This window comes from Dendrobates tinctorius, unplaced genomic scaffold (assembly GCF_039654945.1).
Source record: "Dendrobates tinctorius isolate UK_male_01 unplaced genomic scaffold, ASM3965494v1 ptg000003l, whole genome shotgun sequence".
NCBI classification, from domain to species: Eukaryota; Metazoa; Chordata; class Amphibia; order Anura; family Dendrobatidae; genus Dendrobates; species Dendrobates tinctorius.
Genome location: NW_027361671.1, coordinates 2,459,772 through 2,480,568, shown reverse-complemented (window position 1 = coordinate 2,480,568; position 20,797 = coordinate 2,459,772). Strand labels below are relative to the sequence as shown.

The 20,797-nt window shown below is 42.2% G+C and overlaps 1 protein-coding gene across 2 annotated transcripts in view; it reads right to left on the bottom strand.

Moving 5' to 3' along the window:
• The window catches only part of RASGRF2 (Ras protein specific guanine nucleotide releasing factor 2), a 469,786-nt gene that overhangs the window by 281,878 nt on the left and 167,111 nt on the right, over positions 1-20,797 (bottom strand). For both annotated transcript variants that reach the window (XM_073581445.1, XM_073581523.1), the window contains exons 2-3: positions 7,023-7,129; positions 4,871-5,018 (exon numbers count right to left, since the gene is read on the bottom strand). In XM_073581445.1, the coding sequence (XP_073437546.1) occupies positions 4,871-5,018; positions 7,023-7,129 (255 nt within the window). The remainder of the gene's footprint in view (positions 1-4,870; positions 5,019-7,022; positions 7,130-20,797) is intronic.

The window sequence follows — 20,797 nt, the reverse complement described above, 5'->3', positions numbered from 1 at the left end:
AGGGGTTAACGTGTCGGGGGCGGTCCATGACCACCCCTGACACATAATGCCGGGTGTCAGCTGTGATAATCAGCTGACACCCGGCCGCGATCAGCTGCGCTCCCCCCCGTGAGCAGCTGATCACCCTAGACGTACTATTCCGTCCTTGAGACTTGGGTCCCAGGTCACATGGACGGAATAGTACGTCTAATGTAGGAAAGGGGTTAACAGTTGGTGAAATGTTCTTTTCGTGAAATTCTGTGCCCTTTTTTCTCCACACATAGCTTTGACCATTGTGGCCAAAAAGTTCTATTTTAGCCTCATTGGTCCACAGGACTTGTATCCAAAATACATGTGGAAGCACGGTGGCTCAGTGAAAAGCATTGCAGTGCTGTAGTCCAGGGTTTGAATCCCACCAAGGACAACATCTGCAAGGAGTATGTTCTCCCCGTGTTTGCGTGGGTTTCCTCTGGGTACTCCGGTTTCCTCCCACATTCCAAAGACATACTGATAGGGAATTTAGATTGTGAGCCCCATCGGGGACAGTGATGATAATGTGTACAAACTGTAAAGCGCTGCGGAATATGTTAGCACTATATAAAAATAAAGATTATTATTAGTATTAGGCTTGTTTAGATGTTCTTTTGCATACTTCTGATGCTGCATTTTATGGTGAAGACACAGGAAGGGTTTTCTTCTGATGACTCTTCCATGAAGGCCAGTAGAAACAATGTACACCAGAGTCTGCTAAACCTTTCAGATGGTCTTTTGCAGTCAAGCAGGAGTTCTGGTTTGCCTCTCTAGCAATCGTACAAGCAGCTCTCTCACTGAAATTTTGCTTGGTCTTCCAGACCTTTTCTTGACCTCCACTGTTCCTATTAACTTCCATTTCTTAATTACGGTACATTTCGAACTGACGAAAGGGCAACCCGAAAACACTTTTCTTAAAGCCTTCTCCTGCTTTTTGGACCTCCATTATTTTTATTTTCAGAGCGATAGGTAGCTGCTCAGACTGCTGTTTTTTGGCACAAGGTTAGAGGAGGCTGTTCTTTTATAAAGCTGAGAAATCTGTATCACCTGGCCTTTTTTTAAGATGATAATTAACAAGCCATAACCTACCTTATCAGGCTAATTAAGGTCTGAAACCTTGGTAAAAGTTATCTGAGCACCCAAATTTCCAAGGATGCCCAAAGTTTTTCAAAGACCCATTTTCCTTTCAGTAATTTTTAAAATGAAAAAAAAAAAAAAAGACTTTTTTGCCTAAAATACAAAGGAAATGTGTCATCTCTAACTTTGGGCCTTTTAGAGCGTGCTTAACTTCAAACTGCATACAGTCATGGCCAAAAGTATTGACACCCCTGCAATTCTGTCAGATAATATTCAGTTTCTTCCTGAAAATGATTGCAAACACAAATTCTTTGGTATTATTATCTTCATTTAATTTGTCTTAAATGAAAAAACACAAAATAGAATGAAGCAAAAAGCAAAACATTGATCATTTCACACAAAACTCCAAAAATGGGCCAGACAAAAGTATTGGCACCCTCAGCCTAATACTTGATTGCACAACCTTTAGCCAAAATAACTGTGACCAACCGCTTCCGGTAACCATCAATGAGTTTCTTACAATGCTCTGCTGGAATTTTAGACCATTCTTCTTTGGCAAACTACTCCAGGTCCCTGATATTTGAAGGGTCCCTTCTCCAAACTGCCATTTTTAGATCTCTCCACAAGTGTTCTATGGGATTCAGGTCTGGACTCATTGCTGGCCACCTTAGAAGTCTCCAGTGCTTCCTCTCAAACCATTTTCTAGTGCTTTTTGAAGTGTGTTTTGGGTTATTGTCCTGCTGGAAGACCCATGACCTCTGAGGTAGACCCAGCTTTCTCACACTGGGCTCTAAATTATGCTGCAAAATTTGTTGGTAGTCTTCTGACTTCATAATGCCATGCACACGGTCAAGCAGTCCAGTGCCAGAGGCAGCAAAGCAACCCCAAAACATCAGGGAACCTCCGCCATGTTTGACTGTAGGGACCGTGTAATTTTCTTTGAATGCCTCTTTTTTCTCCTGTAAACTCTATGTTGATGCTTTTGTCCTAAAAGCTCTACTTTTGTCTCATCTGACCAGAGAACATTCTTCCAAAATGTTTTAGGCTTTTTCAGGTAAGTTTTGGCAAACTCCAGCCTGGCTTTTTTATGTCTCGGGATAAGAAGTGGAGTCTTCCTGGGTCTCCTACCATACAGTCCCTTTTCATTCAGATGCCGACGGATAGTACGGGTTGACACCGTTGTACCCTCGGACTGCAGGGCAGCTTGAACTTGTTTGGATGTTAGTGGAGGTTCTTTATCCAACATCCGCACAATCTTGCGTTGAAATCTCTTGTCAATTTTTCTTTTCCGGCCACATCTAGGGAGGTTAGCCACAGTGCCATGGGCTTTAAACTTCTTGATGACACTGCGCACGGTAGACACAGGAACATTCAGGTCTTTGGAGATGGACTTGTAGCCTTGAGATTGCTCATGCTTCCTCACAATTTGGTTTCTCAAGTCCTCAGACAGTTCTTTGGTCTTCTTTCTTTTCTCCATGCTCAATGTGGTACACACAAGGACACAGGACAGAGGTTGAGTCAACTTTAATCCATGTTAACTGGCTGCAAGTGTGATTTAGTTATTGCCAACACCTGTTAGGTGCCACAGGTAAGTTACAGGTGCTGTTAATTACACAAATTAGAGAAGCATCACATGATTTTTCGAACAGTGCCAATACTTTTGTCCACCCTCTTTTTTAAGTTTGGTGTGGAATTATATCCAATTTGGCTTTAGGACAATTCTTTTTGTGTTTTTTCATTTAAGACAAATTAAATGAAGAGAATAATACCAAAGAATTTGTGTTTGCAATCATTTTCAGGAAGAAACTGAGTATTATCTGACAGAAATGCAGGGGTGTCAATACTTTTGGCCATGACTGTATATATATATATATATATATATATATATATATATATGTGTACATACCTACAATGTTGTGCAAATTAATTGGGACAAAGCATTTTTTAAGTAAAATCGTAAGTTGGTTACCAGTCAGTGATTCAAACCAGTTTTAACCGCTTTGAACAGGTGTAAGTGCCTGCTCAAAGCAGTTCAAACTGGTTTGAATCACTGACTGGTAACCAACTTACGATTTTACTTAAAAAATGCTTTGTCCCAATTAATTTGCACAGCACTGTATATGTATATATATATATATATATATATATATATATATACACACACACACACATAAAACTGTATATAAAAATCACTTCATTTTTTATATTTTTAATAAAAAGTAAATTGCAAAGTTGCTTGTTATTACAAGCACTTTGCAATTTTACCCATATAAGAACACGATTTTTCATTGCTGAGTTGGGTTTAACACTATTATTAAGTAAATTAGCAAAAAGCTTGAGTGACATAAAATCAAAATAGAGTGGAATCATTTAGACAGCTGCACATACGGGATCTACATCCTCAAAGATGAATAATCTGATCTCTCATGATAGGGGAACGCCACATCACCAGCACTGTGATAAGTACTTTTGGAGCATGCTACCACTATGCTTTTTTTTTTTGCAGCGATCTTCCAAATTTGTGGTAAAAATTACATTCTTAAAAATTGCAGCAAACATTGAAAAATCTCAGCTAAAACCCAGCGCAATTGCACCTTAAATTCCAACTACTGATCAGTCATTGGAAATTTTTTCTTTAAGTAGTATCTGTAGTTTTGATAATATCACTGTTTTCTCAGCAGGAGATTCACACTATAGGACTAGTAAATCCTGCTGCTATGCAGGATTGCCAACTTTATTTTTTTATCATTTTTGGACACTTTCTCAAATAATCACAGACGGACAACTTTTTTTTTTTAAAGACAGCTTAGATGATCATAATGAGTCACTAAGACAGTAAAAGAAAACATTTCTACAGACTAGAAATCTGATATGGAGACACGACCTGCATTGACTGCACCCTAAAAGGGTGAAAATATAGTCATAAAAATCTGGACAAGTCTCTCCAAATTAGAAAAAAAAATCAAGGATGCAAAAGCGTCCTATTTTTTATGGACTGTCCAGGAATTTATGTATAGTCGGCAACCCTGCTCCCATGTAGTCCTCCATATTCATAAGCTGTGTATAGTCCCGCCTCCACCTCTGATTGGTAGCTTTCTGTGTATACTGTGCATGGGCACAAAGCTGCCAATCAGTAGTGTGGGAGGGGCTGTACAGAGCTCAGCATTCAGAGAACTGCTAGATATGCAGCAAATAAAGCTGTAATTTTATCAAAGTAGCCCAGTAAGTTACATTACTGGAATCAGACTTTCTGTCCCTACATCATGCTGCTCTCAGATGGGGTAGCAAACACCTGGTGAAAGATTCTGTTTCGGCTATTCTACCTGTCCTGTTGAGAAAGCTGTGACACACAGAGCATTCCCACGTCGGGATCTATAGTTATTTAGACATAAGAGGCAGATTTGCCCCTTTAAAATCTAGGGAACGTTGGGGCTTTAGTAAATGGCATATTCGTTAATACTTCGCTTTTTCGAAACCAGATATACATTCAGTATGGGCCCAAGCGCAATTTTTAGCTTCTTGACAGAAGAACAGCTTCTATTCAAGAGTTTTTCAATTTGTGGTGACAACCTGTCACATTTAAAAAAAACATTTTATGGTCACTCGGTATCTGACATTTACTGTTCTGCATTTATTTTGCACAGCTTCTTTTTCGATGTATTATACTGTTGGCTTTATGTTTGACACTTTTTTTATTCTTTATTAAAGAGCTCGATTATGTCACTTATCAGAATTATGAAGCCTACAAACACGCCGTAAACAAGCGCTCTTCACAGACAAATACCTCCGATTTCAGCCTTTCAATTTCAGTGTCTTGATCTTCAAGTTGTTGTCGCAGTTGATTAGCTGCAATTTTTTCTGTTTCTACAATTTGGACCAAGTGAATGTACTTCTGCATCAAGACCTCCCTCTCTATCAGGATGTCTGAATAGCTGAAAGGCAAAATATTTTATTTGGATTTTACCGTATAGGGCATTAGAATTCTCCATTAAAACAGGTAGTCTAGAAGTAATTTTAAGCACACCAATTCTGTAAAACATTGCAACAAACAAAATATAGCAAAAAGACCGAATGTGAAGGTCCAGAAGAAACGGTTGGACATCTAATAATTATTTTTGCATTTATTGGTCATCCTGATTATATTATCTACATTTCAGATAAACCAATTTTGGAATTTTTTGATCCTTTCTAAACTAAAAGGAAAAATGGAGCCACAGCTACGGGCGTAGTAAGCCATGACTAAGCTTTGCAGGGTAAGTGAAGGATAAATTGGCCTACAATTATGTGAGTGGGTAGTTAGTTCAAGTGGTGACCATATATTCCCTTAGAACATAATTTTATTATAAATATTGGTAAAATACACCAAAACAAAAGCAAAAAAACAAAAAAGCAAAAGTACGTGTGTGCAAAAAGACACAAAGATTATTGACTATTGTGGACTACATATAACCAAAGGGGAGGGGACTGTCTATACGCTACTTTGATCCTGCTGCTCCTACTTACCAGAGGAGGTTGGCACCCTAAGATTCGAGATGGTGCCCCTGCTCAATGGCGGCTCTCCCTGGTAAGATTCTATTCTAGATAAAGCAGAAGGTATTTTGCCGATATTTATAATCAAATGATGTTTTAAGGGAGTATATATTCACCACTTGTTAAATCCCTTTAGTTCAATATCTATTTCACTTTCAGTACGGGTAATTAGTTCAGTGAAATGATTAAGGAGTAGAAATAAGGGGGTGGTTGCAAGAAAGAGTGGACACATATAAAGTATGGAAGGGGCTGACAAACCCTCAATCAGTATGGGGGTACCACTGCAAAAGGTCCCACCTGCCAACCCTGTTACATTTGCTTTAAAAAAAAAAAATCAAATTAACAATGGACATAGGTAGGGATGGTTTTTAGTGTTATAATGGCTTAGTGGTCTGAGCGGGTTCTAGAGTAGGTGGAAAATTGTTGTGGAAGTGTTGTACATTAAGTAGATGGCACCCTCCAATTGTATTTTGGAAATTGGTAATGGCATGGTGGAGTTTTTGTGACTTTTCAGGGTAAGGTCCCTAGGAAATTGGTGGCATGCAAAGGGATTTTTGGCGATGGAGTTGGTACTGAGCTGGTGGTCACGGCTAGGGGTAATGCCAGAAGATTATGATATTCGGGTACCTGGAGAGGCCTTTGGAGCTCCAAGAATCTGCTAACCTAGACTAAAGTTATGTTTGTTATAATGAAGGTCGACATTACCAATTTAATCAAAATGACAGGTCTGTTTTTATTTGGGGGGAAAACCCAGAGTCAAAAGTGAGTTGTTTGATAGAAGGGGGTGGAATGACAGCCTCTACAATATTGGATTCAAAGATCTCATTCAAACAGAAGTTTTTGGGGATATTAAAGAGGACTTGCTACATTATTTACATCACCCGAATAAGAGTCAGCATGTGCTAATAGATAGAGGGTGCGTAAGCCTATTTACACATCCCAATTCATCAGACAGTGGAGTACCGCTTACCTACTGGCCACCATCTGTGACTCTTCTTTTGATTAGAATGCCTGGCATGATATCATCGTTGGGATGTGACACACATATGATGTGGCGCCAGAACAGCAACTCAAAAGAAGCACCACGGAGGTTGGTAGGAAAGAAACTGTACTCATGCTCCTATGCAACAGCTAAACACCAGTGTCGTGGCCAATGGTCTGGGATGTGCAAATCAATTTGTACCAACTCTAGGCAGAGATGGTCTTACTGAATTACAAATATATATATTTAACTATGAAACGCTGCAATTGAGGCACCTCTTTGACTAACCAGATCGCCTTTGAATGTGCTTTCAAATGTTTATTTTTTACTGGACTGCCGCAGCATCACCTCTATCTAAACTAATTGTGCATGCAAAAAAAAAAATCCATTGTAGCATCACCAAGTGTAAAATCTGCTGCTGTACCTTGCTTGGTGTATGGCCTCCACCCACTCATCTCGTTCCACCTCCTCCTCACATCTCAGTTCCAATGGCTTCTGAGCCTCATGGCCAAAGGTCACAGTGAAATAATGCTGCGGAGAATAAGAGATTGACATCATTACACGTATCTGAATATTTAAATCAAGGAGACATAGTACACCTTACAATATAATGGGGTACATTTTGTTCTTATGACATTATTTACAGCAAGGAGGACTCTATTCTCCAGATTATATCAAAATGATGGATCTTTAGATTTTTAAAAATTAATAGTGATAGAATAAAATATCCATTTACCAATCAGACTACTAAGCACACATAATGGTAAAATCTACTTATAATATTTTGCATTCAAAAGTCTTCTTGATCTCTAAATAAATGGGAAATACTATTATTACTTCCAGCCTCCATGACTGAACATCGGGGCTGTGGAGTCGGTAAGCCAAACCTCCGACTCAGACTTTGACTCCCTCATACGTGGCTCATGTTAAGTGATACATTTACTGTAGTACAATGGTAAAATCAGACTTTTAATCACCATTATGTTACAATAATTAAGCCATTTCAATAGAACATAAAATATATTTATTGGAATACAACTTTAAAACACAAAAAACTTTAATAAATTGTAAATATGCAATAAACTATGCATTAAGTTGGAAAAAAACAGTTTTCAACAAAAACTTACTCAATAAAATTTGTGCAGTCTATGAATTTGTTCTGAGAAATAGTTGCCTCCATCAGATCCCCCTTCAAATCTGATCTAATAATTTTAAGGCTACAGAACAACCTCTCTACACTAACTAGGTTGGTGGCAAAGCCATAACCACATGGGCAACATCTCTAACAATTTCAGGGTGTAAAGGAGTTGCCTCATGCACAGTCAGTTTTGATGAACGGTTGAACTCTTCTACTTCTTTGAGAGCAAGTGAAAAATTTTGCTGAAATATGGTCAATCTGTTTTCTATGGGAGTGGAATTGTTTTCCCGGCGCAACGCTTTGCCTGCTCCATGGCATCCAAATACTTTCCAAAGCTAACTCCTCATCTGATGAGGCTGAAGATATGGTAGCAATAGTACTGGCAAGACCCAAGTCCTCCTTCTCTTGGCCGTCCTGTAGCCCACTCATCCTAACTTGCTACTTCAGTCAGAACATCTTTTCCTTTAGTAAACTGTTGATCATCCAGCAATATACAATTACTTTGGTCCAAGGCTGCAGTGCTAACCACTGAGCTTATTAGGCTTATTTATTTTATTGGGGCTGAACATTTAGTTTAAGAAGGAGTTGTCCTAGTGGTGCACAACCTCTGAATGAGATACAGTGTCCTAATTTATCTGATGTCGATACTCTGCACTGATTACACAAGCCTTCATAGCAGTGAATTTAAGGCCCGTTACACATAACTATCTCCCAGCGATCCCACCAACGATCCAACATGGATGGGATTGCTGGGACATCGTTAGGCTGATCGCTGGTAAGCTGTCACATAGACAGCCCCTCCAGTGATCAGGACTGGCGAGCAATGTGGTTTCCAATGTAAACAGCGGGTATCTAAGAGCCGCGCGGCTCTTGGAAACCGGCTGTTTACCCTAGATACCAGCGTGCACGCTGGTATCCAACGTAAACATCGGGTAACTAAGAGGCGCGCGGCTCTTGGATACCCGCTGCTTACCCTAGATACCAGCATACGCTGGTATCTAGGGTAAACAGCGGGTATCCAAGAGCCACGCGCCTCTTAGTTACCCGATGTTTACATTGGAAACCAGCGTCCAGTGTCGCTGATCTCTGGTCTCTCGCTGCCACACGCAGCGATGCGTGCTGGCCAGCGGGAGATCAACGATCAAAAAATGGCCCAGGACGATCCTGCACAATCAGCGATACCCCACAGGGGGGCCGGTCGCTGATCCCCGTCACACACAGCGATATTGCTGGAGAGATCGCTGATACGTCACAAAATCAGCAGTCTCGGTAGTGATCTCGCTGTGTGTGACGGGGCCCTTAGAAATGTGAGCAAAGGTTTCGATTATGAATTCTGGAGTAAAACTCTTTGAGATGTCAAAGCATTTTTGTAACTTTTGACATTTTTACACAGCTCTGCCAATTATTTGAACAGCGAGGAGTTTTACTGGTATGGGACATGGTTGAAATAAAATAGGGAAATTCATGATAAAATTGTCATCAAATGTCCTCCAGTCCCTGACTGACGCACAATTCTTGCAGTGACGCACTTCTCTTAATTAATTTGGAGCATCTTACTCCAGCACACTGTTCATCAAGACTGACGTACACAACACCAGCCTTAATGAATTGGGGTCAAAGTCTCAAAACTTGATTGATCCCATATTCACTGAACCATTGCTTCAGGGTCTCAACTCTTTAAATGCTGATAGTACCTACAGGGCGACAATAGGGGTTTTCATTTTCCAACCACTTCATTGCTATAACACCAGATTAACCTCCATTTATAAGGCAGTGGTTAAAATAATAGATAGATATTAGGGAACTGCTGATAGTTCAATACTAAAACATAATATTTTTAAGAAGTAAAAAGGGACAAAACAAATATATTGAGTGAATCAATATTTTAGGAGCCACCTTCGAATTTAAAGAGCACCCGAGAGTTCTTGTGTCATGTACAACTCACATAGGACCATATAAAACTCCAAAGTAGAGCTTAACCCATTAGTTTAGAGTTAATATTTAGGTTACACATGGAGTCCTCTCCCAGATACAGAGCAGAATGAGCTCACCAGATTGATATTTATGAAGAAAAAGATTCTGCATAACATTATATGAAATATTAATTGTAAATCACTACTAGTCTAAGAGTAGGAGTCCAGTGAGCAGCTCTAAATAGGGATTGACAACTATCTGTGTACAAATTCATCGGGGGAATGTGAGCAATGGAATAGTACTTATACCTGAGCAAAGAACAAATGGCGTTTCAATGAATAAACGTTACGCTGAAACTACTCCCCTCTTCCTGCTGCCTGTAAATTAGAAACCATGTGCAATGTGACAGATTCCCTTTAAAGAAGTCTCATATTAATGAAGTCTATACTGACATACCCATTAGGTAAAATCACTTCCTTTAACTTTCATGTCTGCCTAATTCCTAGCCAACAGATGAAGATGAAGTTTTGGTCTAAACAATGATGAAGTATCGCTGACAATAACTTATACTCATTCCTATGCACTTCATCCATCATCTGCTCATGGAAGACAGGCTAGCGCAATGTCGAAGTATTCGTTTCAACAAACTGTCTCAAAAAATAATCTGCAATCAGATTTTAATAGAAAGCAATCAATCTACAACAAATTCCAGTCTTTGATGTTCTGCCATGATCTCGCCAAGCACAACGTATTGGGTGCAGACAGCCGGATCCTTAATGAAGCAGTCATAGTGCTACTCAGAGTCAGAAAAGATGGCAACTTGGGTATCACAGCGCTTTACCTCAGAATAAGTGGCTTTATACATCTACAATATACATCTGGAATAAATCTAAATGTCTCATGTTCTTGCAGAAGATAAAGTGGGATGACTTCTGCACATCAAAATAAAAGGAACTGGTTCCAGGGGCGTGTTCGGACATTGGCGTTAGCAGTGGCGTACTTGCAGAGCTCCCGCCAGGCACATCAGCGATAAGGCTAAAGCACCCTGCACTGGCGCTACAATTGTTGCTCGGATGGGCCCCAACAGATCCAGGAACCCGATGCTATCTGGGACGGCGTCTGCGGGTCCCATGACGGTTCTGGACACCTTCCTCCTCCGGGATCAGGGCACCGCTGAAGCTGGGACGCCATCTTGCCTCGTGGGGGAGGCGGCTCAGGAGAGGACGGAGGATGCTAATGTCGATACCCGGGGGTTGGTGAGAGGCCTTCGGGTCATTCAGTCGCTGGGCCGCCAGGAGATATGGGGGTAACACCATGTACGAATGATACCCCAGTGCTGCGCTCCCCTACTCGATTGATACATGAGTCGGCTTCTCTCAGTCGACAGGCCACTGATCTGGGCAGTCGCAGCAAGCAGTAGGGAGAAGCCATTTTCCTTCCCCTCCTGATCAAGCTCAAGCTAAAAGAGCCCATGTTGCAATTAACCCACACAGTGCTTTCCATGGAGTCTGGCATTCAGGGGAAAATGGGGGTCTCTGTCCCTTATAAAGATCCTCCTAAATTAACCCCTAGTAACCCCTGTACTGATGATGGGAGCAAATTTTTAGATGGGTCCTCAGATGAAGGTGACCTCCTGGATGGTCATCCCCCTCCTCCCCACAGAAGCTGAAGTTTTTCTCTCGTTTCACATCAAAGGAGGATTTCAAAGCTTTAATAACGGAGGTCAAAGACGCATGTAGATCAGAAATCGCAAGTGTGTGACAGGATCAGCAACTTTTGGTGGGCAGAGTTGACTCTTTGGAGGGGGAGCATGATGAAACTAGATCCCATGTGGATGATTTGCACCAGACATCTGTTATGCAGCTAAAAGTGTTCAGAGACCTGCAGGTTCAATTAAAGGACTTGGATAACAGGGGTAGGAGATGCAACATTAGAGTGAGAAGTCAGGAAAATATTAAGCTAATTCTGCAAGAAATCTTCTCCATCTTGGATGATCCAGTCTCCATCCCCTTCAAATTTGATTGGGTCCTTGTTGGCCATTTGACAGGGGGATTGTTCTTTATTTGCCGTTTTCCCCTTTCGTGTTTAGGCGTTGGGCCACGACTCCCTGAGAATTTTTTTTTCCGTGACTTGTTTTTTTGTTTTTTTTTAATTAACCTTGTGGGTTTGACATTTTCCACAAGGTCAGCCACGGACCAGGCTTCCTATTCCTGGGAAATATAGCTCTTCATGTTCTTCATTGTCCTGGTCTCCCCCCTTACCTATTTTTTCCTTACCTTCCAATCATCCGTTTTCAACCTCAAGATCGCCGCTAGCTAATTATCCTGGAGAAGAGGGTCCGGTTCTGTATCTGGAGGGAAATGGGAGTGGTGTTGACCCCGGGTGATCATATGCTTGTTAGTACACTATGCAACCCCAAATGACATGTATAATATCTTTAAACGTCAAGGGACTCAACTCCTCTAGAAAGAGGAAGCTTGCCCTGCGGGAGCTTAAGTCCTAAAAGGCCGATATTGCCTTCCCTCAAGAGAGACATTTTGATAAAATAGGCTCTTCCAGGTTCGCCTTTAATTTCTTTCCTGTGTCCTATTCTGTGTTCTCAAATAATGAGAGGGGAAGTGGCCATCTTGGTTTCCTCAGGTTGCCCCCTACAAGTGAACAAGTCACACACTGATCCCGAGGGTAGATGTGTCATCCTGGAGGCTTCCTTGAGAAGTAGGCCTATCATTCCATGTAGTTTGTATGCCCCAAATACTGGTCAGATCAAATTTCTGAGAAAGGTCTTTTCCTTGATTCAAACCTGCCTGCAGCTTTGCTGGTGGGTGACGACTTTAATATTCGTTTCTCGGAACAATTTGATAGACTCTCTATTAATGGTAAACCTCCACCACAAAATCTGATCAAACATCTGGGAAAAGACGGCTAAGTCTTCTATTTGTACCCTTTACAAGGAAAACCAGTATAAGATACTAATGTTCTGGTATCACACTCCCAACCTCCTCCACAGATTGAACCCCTCAATGCCAAACATGTGTTGGAAATGTGGCTCTGATGTGGGTACGCTTTTTCATATTTTCTGGTTGTGTCAGGGGATTGGGAGTTTCTGGAGGGAGGTGAGATTGTTGATCTCTAAGGTCCTTTATGTGGAAGTAGGGCTGGATCCGATCATATATCTATTAAACCTTACCCCTAAAGGGATGGGCAAAAAGGCAGCTAAATTGCTTCTTCACATTCTCACAGCAGCTAAGTGTCTGATCGCCTTCAACTGGAAGCAGATTTCCCCACCTTCACACCTATACTTACTTTATAGATTTAATGACATCAGAAGAATGGAATATATGACGGCGATTCTAAATGCGAGTGTGGAGAGCTTTGATTCAGTTTGGGCTTCTTGGGATTACTTTTGCGTTCATAGAACTGAATAGGCGACTCCGAGAACTCTTGGTCTCCCCCCTTTTGGGAGTTCATCCTTTCCCCTTCCCTTCCTTGTGGTGTGTGTCCTGTCTTTATGTTCGTATTTTTAAGGTTACATTTAAGAAAATTGTTTTTTTGTCTTTGTTGTATTCTAGTCACAGAGTCATCGTGGCTCTTCTTGTTTCTTATTTTTTGTATTGTAAATGTTTGTCCTGAACTATTTTCATTTGTCAAAACTTTAATAAAAATTCAGTTTAAAAAAAAAGTTACTATTGATTAGGCTTTCATGGATGTATCTGACTTTGGTCGGCTCCCAGTGTTCCCTGTATTTATTTTGTGGGGTTATGTACACTTGCATTGCTGTCAATCGAGTATTTGGCATGAGTTTCAAGAGACCTTTAGCTTAAGTAGGGGCCAAAAACATGAGCTTTGTCACCACCAAAAAGATAAATATATGGTTCTCCATAAACTCAAATAAAATGGTTTCATATCATAATCCATTAAAAAGGGATTGCCCAGCCCTTTTTACGCAAAGTCAGGAAAATTCGGTCACAGTTCGGTAAATCATCGCGTTTCCACTAATGCTTTTGTTATTACTTTGGCTAGGATAGTGGTGCTGTATGATGAACAGGGGGAAGATTTTGATGAAGGGAATGGTTGTGCCTAGGTGAGAGGATCTGCGGAATGCAATTTTTTGTCATCCATGATACCAAAGAAAAAAAACAGACATATGAATATAGATTATAATGGGCACATGCTATATCCGTGAAAAAAACCCAGACATCGCACATATGGGCAACATGGACGTCTGAATGAGGACTTAGTGAAGCATAAAAAAAAACGGTCTATAGGAGCGCTAAAGAAGAGGCAGAAACCAGAAAAAAAAGGGGTAAAAAAACAACTTTTATTCTTCCTCCAATACCCACAACGCGTTTCTACGGTCACAGCCGTCTTCCTCAGGTGGCACAACCCTGTAAGGTGAGCACCTTATCTATTTAGTTAGGAAAGCATCTTAACACAGGTACACTCATTGCGCCTCTCTTTGCATTTTATTTTTCATGAATGCGGACTTAGACATAGTGGCAATATACAATATATACAAAGTCTATTTATTTGCATTTTTCTTTACATTTTCTTAATTCATGAATACAGATCTTACAGTATGATAATTTACATCAGTCAGTAGAATTGTCCCCTTTATATTGAAATGACAGATATCCTTATAATGACGGTAAGAACCACCTAGCAAAATGAAATAGATGTGCAGGTGCAGGAGACTGTGATCACAACAGCTGACAAACATACCTAAGCGCGCTCAGAGTGCAGCTGTAAGTGAGCATTGCACACATGAATTTTGAGCAGCATTAGAGCTACATAGGCTATGGTTATAAAAATTGGACTACTGCGCGCTAAATGTCTCAGTTTTATAAGTATAATCTAGACAGTCCGAAAGCAGTTAAAGGGAATCTGTCACCCCTTTTTTGAGATATCATATAATGATATCATTCAATTGTGTGTCACATAAAGATTCTCTTGGTACTTTTGCTTCCCCCTGACCCCGCACCTTTCATGCATAAATACCTTTTTTATATTGGTTCAGATGTATGTAAACTGCCGCAGTCCGGTCCACTGGCCGGGGCTTATTCAACTGCTCCCCCCCTCCCTGTCTTGCTCTACGCATTTCTTCTTGTGTAGAGCAAGACAGGGAGGGGAGGAGCAGTTGAATAAGCCCCGCCCAGCGGACCGGACAGCGGCAGTTTACATACATCTGAACCGATATAAAAAAGGTATTTATGCATGAAAGGTGCGGGGTCAGGGGGAAGCAAAAGTACTAAGAGAATCCTTATGTGACACACAATTGAATGATATTATATGATATCTCAAAAAAGGGGTGACAGATTCCCTTTAAAATTCATGTGTTAAATACAACAGCACTTACACTTTGCGCTAAGGCAGTGTTCCCCAACTCCGGTCCTCAAGAGCCACCAACAGGTCATGTTTTCAGGATTTCCTTAGTATTGCACAGGTGATTGAATTCTTGCCTGTCCATGTGATGCAATTATCACCTGTGCAATAATAAGGAAATCCTGAAAACATGACCTGTTGGTGGCTCTTGAGGACCGGAGTTGGGGAACACTGTGCTAAAGTATACAATGTTTTTTTAGACGGACGACGGCCGTTTCGCGTACTAGGCGCTTCAATGGGTCCAATCCCATTGAAGCGTCGAGTACGCGAAACGGCTGTCGTCCGTCTGTGTTCCTAGCATGCTTCTATACACCTGCCCGATCAGCCTTGGTCCACATCATTTATGGTAAAATAAAGGACTGAATCCGGTGAGTGCTGCATTCTTTTTCTGCTTCTTATTGAAAATATACTGTATATTTGTTTGTGTCACCATTTTCTGAGAACCGTAACTTTTTAATTTTTCCATGGATAAACTTGTTTTTGTGTTTGCTAATGTTTTTATTGATAGCACATTGGGATAGATATGAAAACATAATATATTATATATACAGCTCTGGCAAAAATTAAGAGACCACTGGAAAATGTTCAGTTTGTCTGATTTTTCTCTTTATAGGTATATCTTTGAGTAAAATGTAAATTGTTATTTTAGGCTATAAACTTCTGACAACATGTCTCCGAATTTCCAAGCAAAAAATTTTGTATTTTTTTCTGACAAAGAAAAATGCTCAAAATTAAAAAAAAACAAAAAAAACAGTGCTTTCAGACCTCAAATAATGCTAAGAAAACAAGTTCATTATCATTTAGAAACAACACTACTGTTTTTAACTCAGGAAGAGTTCAGAAATCAATATTTTGTGAAATAACCATAATTTAAAAAAAAACACTTTTATGCATCTTGGCATGCTTGCCACCAGTCTTTCACACTGCTTCTGTGCAAAAATTTAAGCAGAACTTCTTTGTTTGATGGCTTGTGACTATCCATCATCCTGTTGATTGCATTCCAAGGGTTTTCAATGGGGTTCAGCTCTGGAGAATGGGCTGTCCATCACAGGGTTTTGATGTGGTGGTCTCTTAATTTTTGCCAGAGCTGTATATATATCTACTGGCTAACACAGCGCAAAAATATACATCTTTCTTGTATCAAAATAGGGGTAGATATAACACATTAATAATTTTTTATTGCATTTTTTAGGGAACTGCAGTGAATTAAAAAAATAAAAACCTGGTATTTTGATTTTTTGTTGTGGTTTTGTTATTAAACATATGTTTGAAATTTAAACGTTTCAACCCCTCCTGGGTCTTGTTCTGGATCAGACAAACCAAAACTAGGAGCGGGAACGCTTCTACTCAACTTTGCCTACAGGGACATTGTCAACAAGACCCAAGAAGGGTGAAATGTTTAAAACCCTTTCGCACTTCTCCCTGCACCCCGATGTATGTCTACTTCACATCTGCAATTGAAATAAAACTTACTGCACTTTGGAATAAGAGTATGCGGTGAATTTCTCTATATCTATACCTGGGGTTCTAAATCCTGTCCACCAGTACCTCGATTCAAAGACTGAGTGCACACAAATCTTCTTTCTCCATATAGTGGACACAGATCGTCGCCTTGCTACAAACATGTACACTAAAAACCGTGATGAACAAGAAGTAGGTAGCGTGAAAGGGTTAGGCAAGATATGCAAAATGGAATGGGAAAAAAACACTCACAACGCAGGTAACAAAGTGTAAAAGGTGTAAAAGAACAAAAAAAAACCACAAGGAGCTCAAACTGAAGCATAGATTGGTGATATACTACTGGGGGTCTCTCCACTGTGACCTTTATTGATCATGAGAACAGATGTCCTAAGTACCTCATCGGAGTGGTGCAGCAGGTGAGTGCTAGCACTGCTGCTCCTTTTAAAAGCTCTACAGCACTTTGCTATCTCACAAAGTCTCAAAAATGTTGAATGAATGGAGTGTCGGTTGAGTATTGGCACTGCAACAAACATTGGATTAGGGACCCCAATTTTCAGATCAGCAGAGTTCAGCAACTTGTCTCCGGTGACTGGTTAACAAGCTGCAAACTATTTACGCTATTCTTTAGTAAAATCTATAAAATGTCTTCAGAGTAAAGCTTTATGTTAACGGTGGCTGTTTCATGATGATAGCCCCTCTGTCCCTGAGAACGTCACACAAGAGGTCATTTGCTCAGGACCCCCCTTCTGTGAGTCAGAACAGAGATCTGCTTCAGCAGTCAAGAAACCTGCAGATGTGTTACCATGATGCCCATTTATATTACTGGCTACCATGTAATACTACAATTCCCTTGCAGTAGCCACTGGCCTCAGGGTTAATCAGAGATGCTGATTGTTGCATTGACTCCCATGTAAAATGGACTGTCGTATAAGACAACTCTTTTAATCAATGCACTTTTCAGGCATGTGCCAAACTGTATTTCACAATTAAATAGTCCCAGTAGTGCAGCTTTAGTACCATCAATCAGCATTAAAAAGATTTTAATCAGCGGTCCGATACTAGTGTCTGCAGAAATGCCGCTGACACTAAAGCTAATGATTTCCCTCCACTTCCTGAGCACATAGGGTTTTTCCTCTGTAGACAGTCAATATGAACATCCCGTTTGCGCTCTTGACATATGTTTTGTACTCACTGTGACACTGTCACATCTCCGTCAGATTTGGGGCCTGCTGTTCTGGTCGCAGCCACTAGGAGGCGCCGGACCGCCACTTCGCCGTCAGACTCGGGGACGGCTGTTCCTGCCTCGGCCACTGGGAGGCGCCGTGGTTCTATTATGTCGCCGTCAGACTCAGGGCCTATGGTCCCAGCTTTAGCCACTAGGAGGCGCCGGTCTGTCATGTCACCGTTGGATTCGAGGCCTGCTGTTCCGGTCACAGCCACTAGGAGGCGCCGGACCGCCACTTCACCGTCAGACTCGGGGACGGCTGTTCCTGCCTCGGCCGCTAGGAGGCGCCGTGGTCCACCCGAGAGTTATGGTGGTGACAGAGAAGTGGCTCCTGCGCAGGCATCTGGTGGGCGCAGGCTCCGCCCCTCTGTCAGTCATCAGGGGGTTACTGCATCACCGTCTGGCCTGGTCCTGGGGGCGGCCCTAATGACATCACCAGTCCAGGAACCTGTGAGGGATGACCTGATCCCTCAAATACCTTGGGACTGGTCTTGCAAGCTGCCGGATATATTCTTGGTTCCCCTGTGTGTTACTTGGTGATTGATTTCTGTTTGACTCTGACCTCAGCCTGGATTTCTGACCCCTCTTTTGCCTGACGATTCTGTACTTCTGCTACTCTCCTGGTTTGTGACCTTGGCCTGGATATTCTGACTCTGCTACTTCCTAACGATTCTGTACCTCTGCCGCCCTCCTGGTTTTTGACTCTGACCTTGGCCTGAATTTGACTCTGCTATTGCCTGCCGTTTTTGTACTTCACTCTGACGACCGTCCTACTCTGGCCGCTGCTCATATTCAGACAGCTACCTCCTGGGCTCTGTTGTAAATCCAGATCCCTGTATAGGGGTAAAGGGTATCAGTGTTTCTCGGGGTGTTGCCTGGCTGCAGCCCAGAACCACAGACGGACGTTACATTATATCCGGCCCCAACTGGAGAAATGTGTCTTTTTTGCTGAGCAGGTACAGTTTTTAGGATACATGGTTTCAGGTAAAGGCTTCCGCATGGATCCTGCCAAGGTCCAGCCTATTAAGGCTTGGGTGCAACCCAAATCGCTGAAAGCGCTGCAGCGATTTTTGGGGTTCGCTAATTATTACCGCAAGTTTATTAGAGGTTTCTCAGAGATTGCCAAGCCACTCACGGATCTGACCCGGAAAGGGGCGGACGTGGCAAACTGGAATCCTGAGGCAATTCAGGCGTTTCTTATGTTAAAAGAGTGCTTTGTGGCCAACCCAGTTTTGGTTCAGCCGGATCTGGACCGTCCATTTATTGTGGAGGTGGATGCCTCTGAAGTCGGAGTGGGAGCAGTGCTATCACAAGGCACTACATCCCTCACTCAGCTTCCTCCATGTGCGTTTTTTTCCCGCAAATTCTCTTCCACGGAGAAAAACTATGATATAGGGAATCGGGAACTATTGGCAATTAAATGGGCCTTCGAGGAATGGCGTCACTTCCTCGAGGGCGCCAAACACAAGATCACGGTAATTACCGATCATAAGAACCTGACATACCTAGAATCAGCAAAAAGGTTAAATCCTAGACAAGCAAAGTGGGCATTGTTTTTCTCTAGGTTTAATTTTATAATCACCTTCCGCCCTGGTACAAAAAATGTGAGGGCCGATGCCCTCTCTCACAGTTTCTGCCCCTCACAAGCTGAGGACTGTGAACCAGTTCCGATATTGGCCACTGGGATCGTTGTGTCCACAGTGTCATTGGACCTTCTGGAGGAGATCCGTAAATCCCCAGAACAAGCCCCTGACACTACGCCACCCAACAAATTGTTCGTTCCGCCTGCGTTTCGCCTACAAGTGCTTAGAGAATCACATGACTCTGTCTTGGCAGGCCATCCCGGTCTCAATAATACCGCCAGATTGATAACTAGGAATTTTTGGTGGCCGACGGTGGTTAAGGACTGCAAAGAATATGTCTTAGCATGTGAGGTCTGTGCCCGCGCCAAGTCCTCCCATAATCGCCCTGCCGGCTGGCTCCAGTCCTTGCCCACCCCCGAGAGTCCATGGACCCACATCTCCATGGACTTCATTACGGACCTATCGTCCTCAGATGGAAAGATGTGTATCTGGGTGGTGGTGGACAGGTTCAGTAAACAATGTCATTTTGTCCCCCTGTCGGGGTTACCTAACTCGGAAACGTTGAGTAAACTGTTTATTGTACATGTGGTACGTTTACACGGTGCCCCGGTCAATATTGTGTCTGACAGGGGTACCCAATTCGTGTCAAAGTTCTGGAGGGCGTTCTGTAAACGCATTGGTATTGAGCTATCTTTTTCCTCAGCTTACCACCCTGAAACCAATGGTCAAACCGAACGTGTCAACCAGGCTCTGGAGCAATACCTTCGTTGCTACGTCTCAGAACACCAGTCCGATTGGGCAGAACATCTGCCACTAGCCGAGTTTGCGCTAAATAATCAGTATCAGGACTCCATTAAGTCTACCCCCTTTTTCTGCAACCACGGGCTGCGTCCGCGCTTTGGCTCATTCTCGGCCAGAATGTCGGAGCTTCCTGGAGTAGAGAAAAATATACATCGTTTAAAAACCATTTGGTCTGAGGTAAACTCGAACTTGAAAGGGGCCCAGGTTAGACAGACCTCGGCAGCGAACAAACGGCGATCCAAAGGACCACACCTGGGAGTTGGAGACAAGGTTTGGCTCTCCACCAAAAACATCAAGCTTAAAGTACCGTCTGCCAAACTGGGTCCCAGATTTATTGGTCCATACGAGATTATAGAAGTGATTAACCCGGTGGCCTTCCGTTTAAAACTCCCTCAGTCTTTCAAATTACCCAATGTCTTCCACAAGTCTCTCCTCAAGTTGTATCGCTCCCCAATTCACCCTGTCCCGTCCCCTCCTCCTCCCGTTTCGGTCGGAGGGTCCTTGGAGTATGAAGTCCAGGGTGTCCTTGACTCCCGCCTTGTAAGAGGGTCCGTACAGTATCTGGTACACTGGAAGGGCTACGGCCCGGAGGAGAGGTCCTGGGTCCCTGCGAGGGACATCCATGCAAAAGCACTAATTAGAAGGTTTCACCTCCTTCACCCTGACAAACCAGGTTTTGAGGGTCCGGAGGCCCCTCT